Below are 11,584 nucleotides of genomic sequence, written 5' to 3'. Positions count from 1 at the left end.
GTCTCAGAACGTCCTTAGAAGAGTCTTATAACGTCCTTAGAAGAGTCTTATAACGTCCTTAGAAGAGTCTCAGAACGTCCTTAGAAGAGTCTCAGAACGTCCTTAGAAGAGTCTTATAACGTCCTTAGAAGAGTCTCAGAACGTCCTTAAAAGAGTCTCAGAACGTCCTTAGAAGAGTCTCAGAACGTCCTTAGAAGAGTCTCAGAAAGTCCTTAGAAGAGTCTCAGAACGTCCTTAGAAGAGTCTCAGAACGTCCTTAGAAGAGTCTCAGAACGTCCTTAGAAGAGTCTTATAACGTTCTTAGAAGAGTCTCAGAATGTCCTTAGAAGAGTCTTATAACGTTCTTAGAAGAGTCTCAGAACGTCCTTAGAAGAGTCTCAGAACGTCCTTAGAAGAGTCTCAGAACGTCCTTAAAAGAGTCTCAGAACGTCCTTAGAAGAGTCTCAGAACGTCCTTAGAAGAGTCTCAGAACGTCCTTAGAAGAGTCTCAGAACGTCCTTAGATCTAAAATCTGGAAACACAGACACAAGTTTTGTTGGAGAAAACGGAAGCCAGCTAACACAGAGTCTCTTCAGAAGCTGCTGTTTTTATTGACCTGATGTATCTACATTAAAACAGTTTGGTTGAAGGGGCCTATTTCACTGTATTTCTTTGTCACTAGACTAACGTTGTTTGCATGCAGTGAACAAAAATCTAAAACAAGTGACACATGGCAATAAATTAGCATATCATTTACAAAAAAAATTGTAACAGTGTACCAACATTAATACTGAATATGAAATAAACATAACTAATCAAATAATGCTTTTTGTTTTTCATTCTCTCTTGCACTTGAAGGTACAGGGTAAAGCAGTGACATTGATAACATTGATAAGTCCACAGCTATGAGTACCAGTTTGATTGAGTGTCTTCTAGAGTGTCTCTATCAGTCCATCTGTCTCATTGTCTGTAGGCCCCGTGTCCCAATGCCAGTTGACGGTTACTTCAAGCCTCAGGATTTAAGGAAGGGAAAGGAAAGGAAGGAAAGGAACATAGAAACAGCTCTGGAAGAAGTACCAGCATGTTGAGTTCAATGCAGTTCAAATGCTTTAGTTTTCATCATCCACTAATGTCCAAATGTCCTGGTTCAACGTTTCATCACCAAAGATTAGATCACGGGTCTAACGTCCTTAGTTAAACTGGAGGTGGCTACCAAAAAGTAGCATAGTCCTATGATTTTAACAGTTCCCATGTGTTTCCTGACTCCTTAATTGTCTTTCCGATTGGTCTGGGGGTTCCATCAAGTCCTACTGGTTTATCCTCCACAGCATGGCTCCATCTGGGCCTGGTCTGTCTGGTCCGCTGGGTCAGTACCACACGGGTGGCGGTCCCTTTTCACAACCCCAACCAACGCCAGAAGCAATGTCACTTGGGGAGGGTTTATATTAGAAGAATGTTTGACACCACTAGGAATAATACAGGACACAACTGGGGAAGTCCATGTGAAGGGGTGAGAGGTGAGGGGTGAAGGGTGGTGTGTTGGTACTACACCATCAATGAACATTCCCAGTGTGAGGTAAGAAGATATCATTTTAAACAAACAACAACGTTTCTAGCATTAACCAACATATAGATATGAATGTCTTAGTGTTCATATTGTTCAGATCAGATCCAGCCTATAGCCACTGTATAGTAGTGGGAGTGAAAGCACCAATTCTATAGCACCATGGGCCAGGGAGAAGAGCCAGGGAGAAGAGCCAGGATGAATAGCCAGGGAGAAGAGTCAAGGAGAAGAGCCAGGGAGAAGAGCCTAGGAGAAGAGCAAGGGTGAATAGCCAGGGAGAAGAGTCAGGGAGAAGAGCCAGGGAGAAGAGCCTAGGAGAAGAGCCAGGGTGAATAGCTGGGGAGAAGAGCCAGGAAGAAGAGCCATGGAGAAGAGCCAGGGTGAATAGCTGGGGAGAAGAGCCAGGGAGAAGAGCCAGGAAGAAGAGCCATGGAGAAGAGCCAGGGTGAATAGCTGGGGAGAAGAGCCAGGGAGAAGAGCCAGGGTGAATAGCTGGGGAGAAGAGCCAGGGAGAAGAGCCAGGGTGAATAGCTGGGGAGAAGAGCCAGGGAGAAGAGCCAGGGTGAATAGCTGGGGAGAAGAGCCAGGGAGAAGAGCCAGGGTGAATAGCTGGGGAGAAGAGCCAGGGAGAAGAGCCAGGGTGAATAGCTGGGGAGAAGAGCCAGGGAGAAGAGCCATGGAGAAGAGCCATGGAGAAGTGTCAGGAAAGGCCTCCCACTTGAAGAGGAAACAAGAAGGAAACAACGGAAACAAACAGCACTCCACCTGTATATTAGTATTTTTTTAAGCACCATTGAGTTGCATAATATTACGTTTTTTACTGTTTGTTCTCTTTGGAGAGTAGAGTGGAAGAGGGGAGCGGAGAGGAGAGGGAGGGAAGGAGGAAGGAAGGACGAGGAGAAGGGTGACACTGTCTGGAGGTAGTCTGTCTGTGGCAGATTGGATCTGTGTGGTCTGGCAACACACCATGGTCTGCTGGGAGGGACTGCTGGGAGTGTGTGTGTGTGTGTGTGTGTGTGTGTGTGTGTGTGTGTGTGTGTGTGTGTGTGTGTGTGTGTGTGTGTGTGTGTGTGTGTGTGTGTGTGTGTGTGTGTGTGTGTGTGTGTGTGTGTGTGTGTGTGTGTGTGTGTGGTCAGTACTGTCCCTTCACTTAACTTCAGTCATAGTGCTGGAGAGGCTGTGAGTTCTTCCCATACTGATGAATTCTCAACACTACACAATATACTGTGAAAGGGCTGATACAGAGATCCTGTGTGTTTGATAACATTATAGTTCACTAATGGTTACTATCTCCAATGTTCACAAGAGGTGGAGTATCCAAACTACATGATAATAACAACAACAATAATAAACTAAGGACCTTCAAAGTCAATACAGTACTTCAATGCCAAACTGTGCAGTTTGCAATATTTGTGATTATTCACAAATCCACAATTTGCATCAACCGTGGGTCTCCTTTTTAAAGGTTCTGGCACAAAGTGAGTGTTGTTCAAAATGAAGGCACCCCTCCTTTAGAAAAAAGAAAGGGGAAAAGAGAAAGGACAATAAACAGAACAGAAGAACGAGTTGACCGTACCTGACCTCCTCTGATAACATGAAGTAGAAATAACCCCTAATGTAGCACCTTTATTCCAGTTCCAGTACAGAACATTCTAGAAACATGCCATCCCACTGGCCTCCAGGCCTCCACTGACAATATGTGACATAACCAAAGACAGATTTAATACAATTGCTTGAATGACACTACGGGCGATGACATCTTGAACAGTTCAGTCCAGTACTGGTGTGTTTTGTGATGTGTAATTTATGGAATATTCACACTGTCTGTCTGTCTGTCTGTCTGTCTGTCTGTCTGTCTGTCTGTCTGTCTGTCTGTCTGTCTGTCTGTCTGTCTGTCTGTCTGTCTGTCTGTCTGTCTGTCTGTCTGTCTGTCTGTCTGTCTGTCTGTCTGTCTGTCTGTCTGTCTGTCTGTCTGTCTGTCCATAGTACCATTACACGCTCCCATCCACTCTTCAGCTACACTCCCTCCTCCTCTCCCACTCTCCTCCCCTCCAGTGGCTACTCCTTCCATCCCTCCTTCCCTGCGGTGCTTCTGCTCTATGTGTGATGTGTCCAGCACTTTGGATTCAAAAACAACAAACAGATGACAATAAAATAATACAAATAATATGAATATTATTATTATAATAAAAATAAGATCAGTAACAACAATCCTCTAAGGTTTCCACTTCACAGAAGTGACAGTAATAAAGGTCTGTGTCAGCGTGTCTGCTGAGCAGTGGTTAGGTTTCCACGGTGATGGGGCGGGGGAGGAGGTGTGATGAATGGGTGAATCCCTCTTTTATTTTCTTCTCTTGTCTCTCTCCTCCTTCTCTTCCACTGGTCTTGAGTTGTTTTCACTCTGCCCGTTGCCTGTGTGTCTCTTTCTCTTCCAGCTCCCTCTGTTCCCCTCGTTATTTCTCTCGTTCTCTCTCTGTGTGGGTCAGCGTTCTTGGCACGTCTTGCAGCACATCTGTCTGAAGTACGCACGGCCACAGAACTTGAACTTCAGCACCAGTGGGCAATATGCCACTTTGTTTACGTCTTTGCATTCTGGAGAGAAAAATACAAAAGTTACACAGGAAATAAAGGAAAGAAGAAGAAGTGGAATGACAATGTCTATTAACCACCTGGGCTTGTGTGTGTGTGTGTGTGTGTGTGTGTGTGTGTGTGTGTGTGTGTGTGTGTGTGTGTGTGTGTGTGTGTGTGTGTGTGTGTGTGTGTGCATGTGTTTGTTTGTGTGTGTGTGTGTGTGTGTGTGTGTGTGTGTGTGTGCGTGTGCGTGTGCGCGTGTGCGTGTGTGTGTGTGTGTTTGTTTGTTTGTGTGTGTTTGTGTGCGTGTGTTTGTTTGTGTGTGTGTGTGTGTGTGTGTGTGTGTGTGTGTGTGTGTGTGTGTGTGTGTGTGTGTGTGTGTGTGTGTGTGTGTGTGTGTGTGTGTGTGTGTGCATGTGTTTGTTTGTGTGTGTGTGTGTGTGTGTGTGTGTGTGTGTGTGTGTGCGTGTGCGTGTGCGCGTGTGCGTGTGTGTGTGTGTGTTTGTTTGTTTGTGTGTGTTTGTGTGCGTGTGTTTGTTTGTGTGTGTGTGTGTGTGTTTGTTTGTTTGTGTGTGTGTTTGCGTGAGTGTGTGTGTGTGTTGTTGCGCGTGTCCACGTTGTAATATTGCTGTTCTGTTAAAATGTATTAAACGCATTCTAGACCAGTACTTGTTAACGTCCGGCTGGAGCACTGGCACCAGTCCCACAGATAGTTGTCTGACGCCTATTTAGTCAGTTCTCAGCTGTTAGTTTTAATATAAGCAGCCCTCCGGGCATGTCCCTGGAACAAAAAAGGTTGAGAAACTGTGGACTATTCCAAGTTTCTGTTGTCTCGGACAACGACCGGCCCATAATACATTTTCCCCTCCATGTCTCTGTGTAATGGTATGTTCCGTCTGATTAATGTAATGGTATGTTCCATCTGATTAATGTAATGGTATGTTCCATCTGATTAATGTAATGGTATGTTCCATCTGATTAATGTAATGGTATGTTCCGTCTGATTAATGTAATGGTATGTTCCATCTGATTAATGTAATGGTATGTTCCATCTGATTAATGTAATGGTATGTTCCATCTGATTAATGTAATGGTATGTTCCGTCTGATTAATGTAATGGTATGTTCCGTCTGATTAATGTAATGGTATGTTCCATCTGATTAATGTAATGGTATGTTCCGTCTGATTAATGTAATGGTATGTTCCGTCTGATTAATGTAATGGTATGTTCCATCTGATTAATGTAATGGTATGTTCCATCTGATTAATGTAATGGTATGTTCCATCTGATTAATGTAATGGTATGTTCCATCTGATTAATGTAATGGTATGTTCCATCTGATTAATGTAATGGTATGTTCCATCTGATTAATGTAATGGTATGTTCCATCTGATTAATGTAATGGTATGTTCCATCTGATTAATGTAATGGTATGTTCCATCTGATTAATGTAATGGTATGTTCCACCTGATTAATGTAATGGTATGTTCCATCTGATTAATGTAATGGTATGTTCCGTCTGATTAATGTAATGGTATGTTCCATCTGATTAATGTAATGGTATGTTCCATCTGATTAATGTAATGGTATGTTCCATCTGATTAATGTAATGGTATGTTCCATCTGATTAATGTAATGGTATGTTCCATCTGATTAATGTAATGGTATGTTCCATCTGATTAATGTAATGGTATGTTCCATCTGATTAATGTAATGGTATGTTCCATCTGATTAATGTAATGGTACGTCGAAGCTGATGGATGGCGTGCTGTAACGTTCCTGCCTCTCTCTCTCTCAATTCAATTCAAAGGGGTTTTATTGGCATGGGAAACAAATGTTTACATTGTCAAAGCAAGTGAAATAAACAATCAACCAACATACACAACGTCAAAAGAAAACTACTAGAATGTAAACATTACACTCACAAAGGTTTCAAAACCATAAAGACATTTCAAGTGTTATTGTAACGCCCTGGCCATAGAGAGGGTTTTTTTGTTCTTTATTTTGGTTAGGCCAGGGTGTTACATTGGGTGGGCGTTCTATGTTCCTTTTTCTATGTTTTTGTATTTCTTTGTTTTGGGCCGAGTAGGGTTCCTAATCAGAGGCAGCTGTCTATCGTTGTCTCTGATTAGGAATCATACTTAGGCAGCCTGTTTTCCTTTGGGGTTTTGTGGGTAGTTGTTTTCTGTCTTGTGTGTGTTCACCTGGCAGAACTGTTGGCTTTCGTTTCCCTGTTTGTTTTTGAAGTGTCTCATTAAAAATCATTATGACCACTTACCACGCTGCATCTTGGTCCCCTCTTCCAGACGATCGTTACAGTTATATTATCAGCTATGTACAGTTTCAGTAATGTCCAAATAGTTGTAGTAGGAATAGTGGGGGAATATACATACAATACCGTTCAAAAGTTTGGGGTCACTAAGAAATGTCCTTGTTTTTGAAAGAAAAGCAAATGTTTAGTCAATTAAAATAACATCAAATTGATCAGAAATACAGTGTAGACATTGATAATGTTGTAAATGACTATTGTAGCTGGAAACAGGTGATTTTTAATGGAATATCTACGTAGGCGTACAGAGGCCCATTATCAGCAACCATCACTCCTGTGTTCCAATGGCACGTTGTGTTAGCTAATCCAAGTTTATCATTATAAAAGGCTAATTGATCATTAAAAAACCCTTTTGCAATTATGTCAGCAAAGCTGAAAACTGTTGTCCTGATTAAAGAAGCAATAAAACTGGCCTTTAGACTAGTTGAGTATCTGGAGCATCAGCATTTGTGGGTTCGATTACAGGCTCAAAATGGCCAGAAACAAATAACTTTCTTCTGAAACTCATCAGTCTATTCTTGTTCTGAGAAATGAAGGCTATTCCATGTGAGAAATTGCCAAGAAACTGAAGATCTCGTACAAAGCTATGTACTACTCCCTTCACAGAAGAGCGCAAACTGGCCCTAACCAGAATATTAAGAGTGGGAGGCCCCGGTGCACAACTGAGCAAGAGGACAAGTACATTAGAGTGTAGTTTTAGAAACAGACGCCTCACAAGTCCTCAACTGGCAGCTTCATTAAATAGTACCCGCAAAACACCAGTCTCAACATCAACAGCGACGAGGCGAATCCGGGATGTTGGCCTCCGGGAAATCAGTCGTTTCCAGCCACAAAAGTAATTCACAACATTAACAATGTCTACACTGTTTCTGATCAATTTGATGTTATTTTAATGGACTAAACATTTGCTTTTCTTTCAAAAACAAGGACATTTCTAAGTGACCCCAAACTTTTGAATGGTAGTGTACATAAACAGATAAATATTGGTGGTATTTACAATGTTGTCTGTGTTCCACTGGTTGCTCTTTTCTCATGGTAACGGGCCACACTTCTTGCTGCTGTGACTGCACATTGTGGTATTTCGCCTAAAATATATAGTAGTTTTTATCAGTGTTGGATTTGTTTTCAAATTCTTTGTGGGTCTGTGTAATCTGAGGGAAATATGTGTCTCTAATGTGGTCAGACATTTGCCAGGAGGTTAGGAAGTGCAGCTCAGTTTCCACCTCATTCTGTGGGCAGTGTGCACATAGCTTGTCTTCTCTTGAGAGCCAGGTCTGCCTATGGCGGCCTTTCTCAATAGTAAGGCTATGCTCACGGAGTCTGTACATAGTCAAGGATTTGTAAAATGTTGGGTCAGTCACAGTGGTCAGGTATTCTACCACTGTGTACTCTCTGTTTAGGGCCAGGTAGCATTCCAAGTTGCTCCGTTTTTTTGGTTGATTCTTTCCAGTGTGCCAAATAGTAATCTTTTTGCTTTCTCATAATTTGGTTGTGTTGCTGTCCTGGGGCTCTGTGGGTGTCACGTCCTGACCAGTAAAGGGGTTATTTGTTATTGTAGTTTGGTCAGGACGTAGCAGGGGGGGTGTTTGTTTTATGTGGTTCGGGGTTTGTTTAGAGTATTCCGGGGTTTTTGGTTATGTTCTATGTTTTGTATTTCTATGCTCTGTCTATGTGTATTTCTTTGTGTTGGCCTGGTATGGCTCTCAATCAGGAACAGCTGTACATCGTTGTTGCTGATTGGGAGTCATACTTAGGTAGCCCTGTTTTCACCTGTCATTTGTGGCAAGTTGTTTTTGCACTGCTGTGTTTAGCCTGAAATACTGTGCGTTTGTTTGTTTTCTTGTTTTGTTTCGTTAAGTGTTCTAATAAAAGTTAATATGAGCACTCAACCCGCTGGGCCTTGGTCCACTATATACGACGACCGTTACAGTGGGGTCTGTTTATGTTGGTGAACAGAGCCCCAGATACTGGTGGAATGTGTGGGCATCGCTTCCTTTTAGGTGGTTGTTGAATGTTAAAGCTTTCTTCATTTTGATAACTAATTCTGCTCTGCATGCATTGTTTGGGGTTTCGCGTTGTACACAAAGTATATTTTTGCAGAATTCTGCATGCATAGTTTCAATTGGGTGTTTGTCCCATTTTGTAAATTATTGGTTAGTGAGTGGACCCGGGACCTCACAACTATAAAGGGCAATGTGTTTTATAACTGATTAAATTATTTTTAGACAGATCATAATTGGGATGTCAAGTTTTATGTTCCTTTTGATGTCATAGAAGGCTGTTCTTGCCTTGTCTCTCAGATCGTTACCTGTGGTGTTGATGTTTTGGCCAAGGTAGGTATAATTCTTGGTGTGCTCTCGGACAACAGTGTCTAGAAAGAATTTGTATTTGTTGTCCTGGCAACTGGACCTTTTTTGTATCTCTCTGTCTCTCTCTCTCTCTTTACACTCTTTATCCCCCCCTCTGCGTGCTATACATTTATGTAAGGAGAACACACCATACCAAAGGAACGTCTGGAATTATCTCACTTCAAATGAGCGGTGTACTTTTCTGTCAATCCCTTTGGCCCTCTCTTCTGAGGACTATCATTTCTGTTTTCTAAGCTCTTACTGTTATCGGTTTTGTGCATACATTTTATTTATCAATTCAGGTTGGTCTACTAAAAATGATTTTTTAAGAAAGACCATAATCATAAGCAACCCCCACGCTGCTGTCTGTCTGTCTGTTACGGTACAACTAGCCTGAATCTCTTCCCATTAGCCGTTAGCATCTCCACATGCCTTGCTCTCCCTACCGTTTCCATTCAGCTCCATCGACGTGTGGGCTGGGCCTGTCTCTATGCATCCTAACACACATCTGTCATAGCATGGAGAGGATGGAGGGTCCAGGCTGCTCTGACCAGCAGACAGCTCATCCTCACTGGGAAGATGAATGTGTTCCAGAAGAGCTGTGTCATCCCAACGGCTGAATGGAGCTGGGATGGAACTCTGGTATAGGGATGGCTGGATCGTTGTATGAGGGTTCTGTGTGGGTTTGTGTGTATGCATGTGTGGTGTGTTTCTGTGTGAGTGCGTGTATGCTTGCACACGTTTCTGTACTCACCGTCTCCGTTAGCGATGGGCGTGGCGCCACACTTGCTCTCACACTGCTGCATGTTGGGGGGTCTGAGGGCGTCGGGACAGTCACTGGAGGGCTGGCCTGTGTAGGAGAGACACTGCACTGTCCGCATCTGCTGGCCCAGCCCACACTGCGCTGAACACTGTTGTGAAACATACACACACACACACACACACACACACACACACACACACACACACACACACACACACACACACACACACACACACACACACACACATAAACACTATTAACCACCCTGCACCAAACACTGAACCACATAAACACTATTAACCCCTCTGCACCAAACACTGAACCACATAAACATTATTAACCCCTCTGCACCAAACACTGAACCACATAAACACTATTAACCACCCTGCACCAAACACTGAACCACATAAACATTACTAACCACCCTGCACCAAACACTGAACCACATAAACATTATTAACCACCCTGCACCAAACACTGAACCACATAAACATTATTAACCACCCTGCACTAAACACTGAACCACATAAACATTATTAACCACCCTGCACCAAACACTGAGCCACATAAACATTATTAACCACCCTGCACCAAACACTGAACCACATAAACACTATTAACCACCCTCCACCAAACACTGAACCACATAAACATTATTAACCACCCTGCACCAAACACTGAACCACATAGACACTATTAACCACCCTGCACCAAACACTGAACCACATAAACATTATTAACCACCCTGCATCAAACACTGAACCACATAAACATTATTAACCACCCTGCACCAAACACTGAACCACATAAACACTATTAACCACCCTGCATCAAACACTGAACCACATAAACATTATTAACCACCCTGCACCAAACACTGAACCAAATAAACATTATTAACCACCCTGCACCAAACACTGAACCACATAAACATTATTAACCACCCTACACCAAACACTGAACCACATAAACATTATTAACCACCCTGCACCAAACACTGAACCACATAAACATTATTAACCACCCTGCACCAAACACTGAACCACATAAACATTATTAACCACCCTACACCAAACACTGAACCACATAAACATTATTAACCACCCTGCACCAAACACTGAACCACATAAACATTATTAACCACCCTACACCAAACACTGAACCACATAAACATTATTAACCACCCTGCACCAAACACTGAACCACATAAACATTATTAACCACCCTGCACCAAACACTGAACCACATAGACACTATTAACTACCCTGCACCAAACACTGAACCACATAAACACTATTAACCACCCTGCACCAAACACTGAACCACATAAACACTATTAACCACCCTGCATCAAACACTGAACCACATAAACATTATTAACCACCCTGCACCAAACACTGAACCACATAAACATTATTAATCACATACTGCATTCAAAAGACACAGACAGAGTTATTACCCCTCAACACAGCCACACTGTTAAAACTCCTACCCACTACATGTGTTAGAAATTAGAGTAACTGAGTCACTGAGACAGTCAAACAGCACTTTACTCCTGGCTGTGTCATTCTGATGACGTCCTGTATGGGCCAAGCCAAGCTTAGCCTGAGTTTGCAGATTCTCACTGCCCCCTGTTTTACTTTCTCAGCAGACACTCAACAGTTCTGACTAATCACTAGGGATACTGTAGCTTATCATATATATATATGAGAGAGAGAGTGTTAAATAATATAATTAACATGCATAGAAATAGAATGAACATTCTACATGCACAGACGTTTATCAGGCCATTGGTTGAGAAGCATTCTGTGGAATTAAATTGTTGGCATGGTAACTCTTCTCTCTGTAATTATAATGACCAGGTGAATTGTTGCTATGGGAGAGGGCAGAACTGGTGGGTTCTCCTTCCTCACAGAGAGGCCTTAGTGTGTGTGTCTCTATCTCTTCTGTTCAGGCCAGTTGAACCTGGTATGAGCTGGGAAGAATGTCATAGTAATTGATAGTAATTCTTTAATGGGCATCAGTGAGA

General features: G+C 42.6%; 1 protein-coding gene across 4 annotated transcripts in view; it reads right to left on the bottom strand.

The window, feature by feature from the left end:
• Window positions 1-566: 566 nt before the first annotated feature.
• Window positions 567-11,584, bottom strand: part of LOC106568319 (A disintegrin and metalloproteinase with thrombospondin motifs 6) — a 190,635-nt gene continuing 179,617 nt past the window's right edge. For 3 of the 4 annotated variants that reach the window (XM_045692496.1, XM_045692497.1, XM_045692498.1), the window contains exon 24: window positions 8,494-9,703. In XM_045692496.1, coding sequence (XP_045548452.1) covers window positions 9,290-9,703 — 414 coding nt within the window. In that variant the 3' untranslated portion in view covers window positions 8,494-9,289. Of the gene's footprint in view, window positions 4,136-8,493; window positions 9,704-11,584 lie in introns of those variants that run through there. The other variant, XM_045692499.1, reaches the window with a different exon arrangement.

The sequence above is a fragment of the Salmo salar genome, chromosome ssa13, assembly GCF_905237065.1.
Source record: "Salmo salar chromosome ssa13, Ssal_v3.1, whole genome shotgun sequence".
Lineage (NCBI taxonomy): Eukaryota > Metazoa > Chordata > Actinopteri > Salmoniformes > Salmonidae > Salmo > Salmo salar.
Note: the sequence above shows the minus strand (reverse complement) of the source record. Positions and strands in the feature narration are given on the sequence as shown.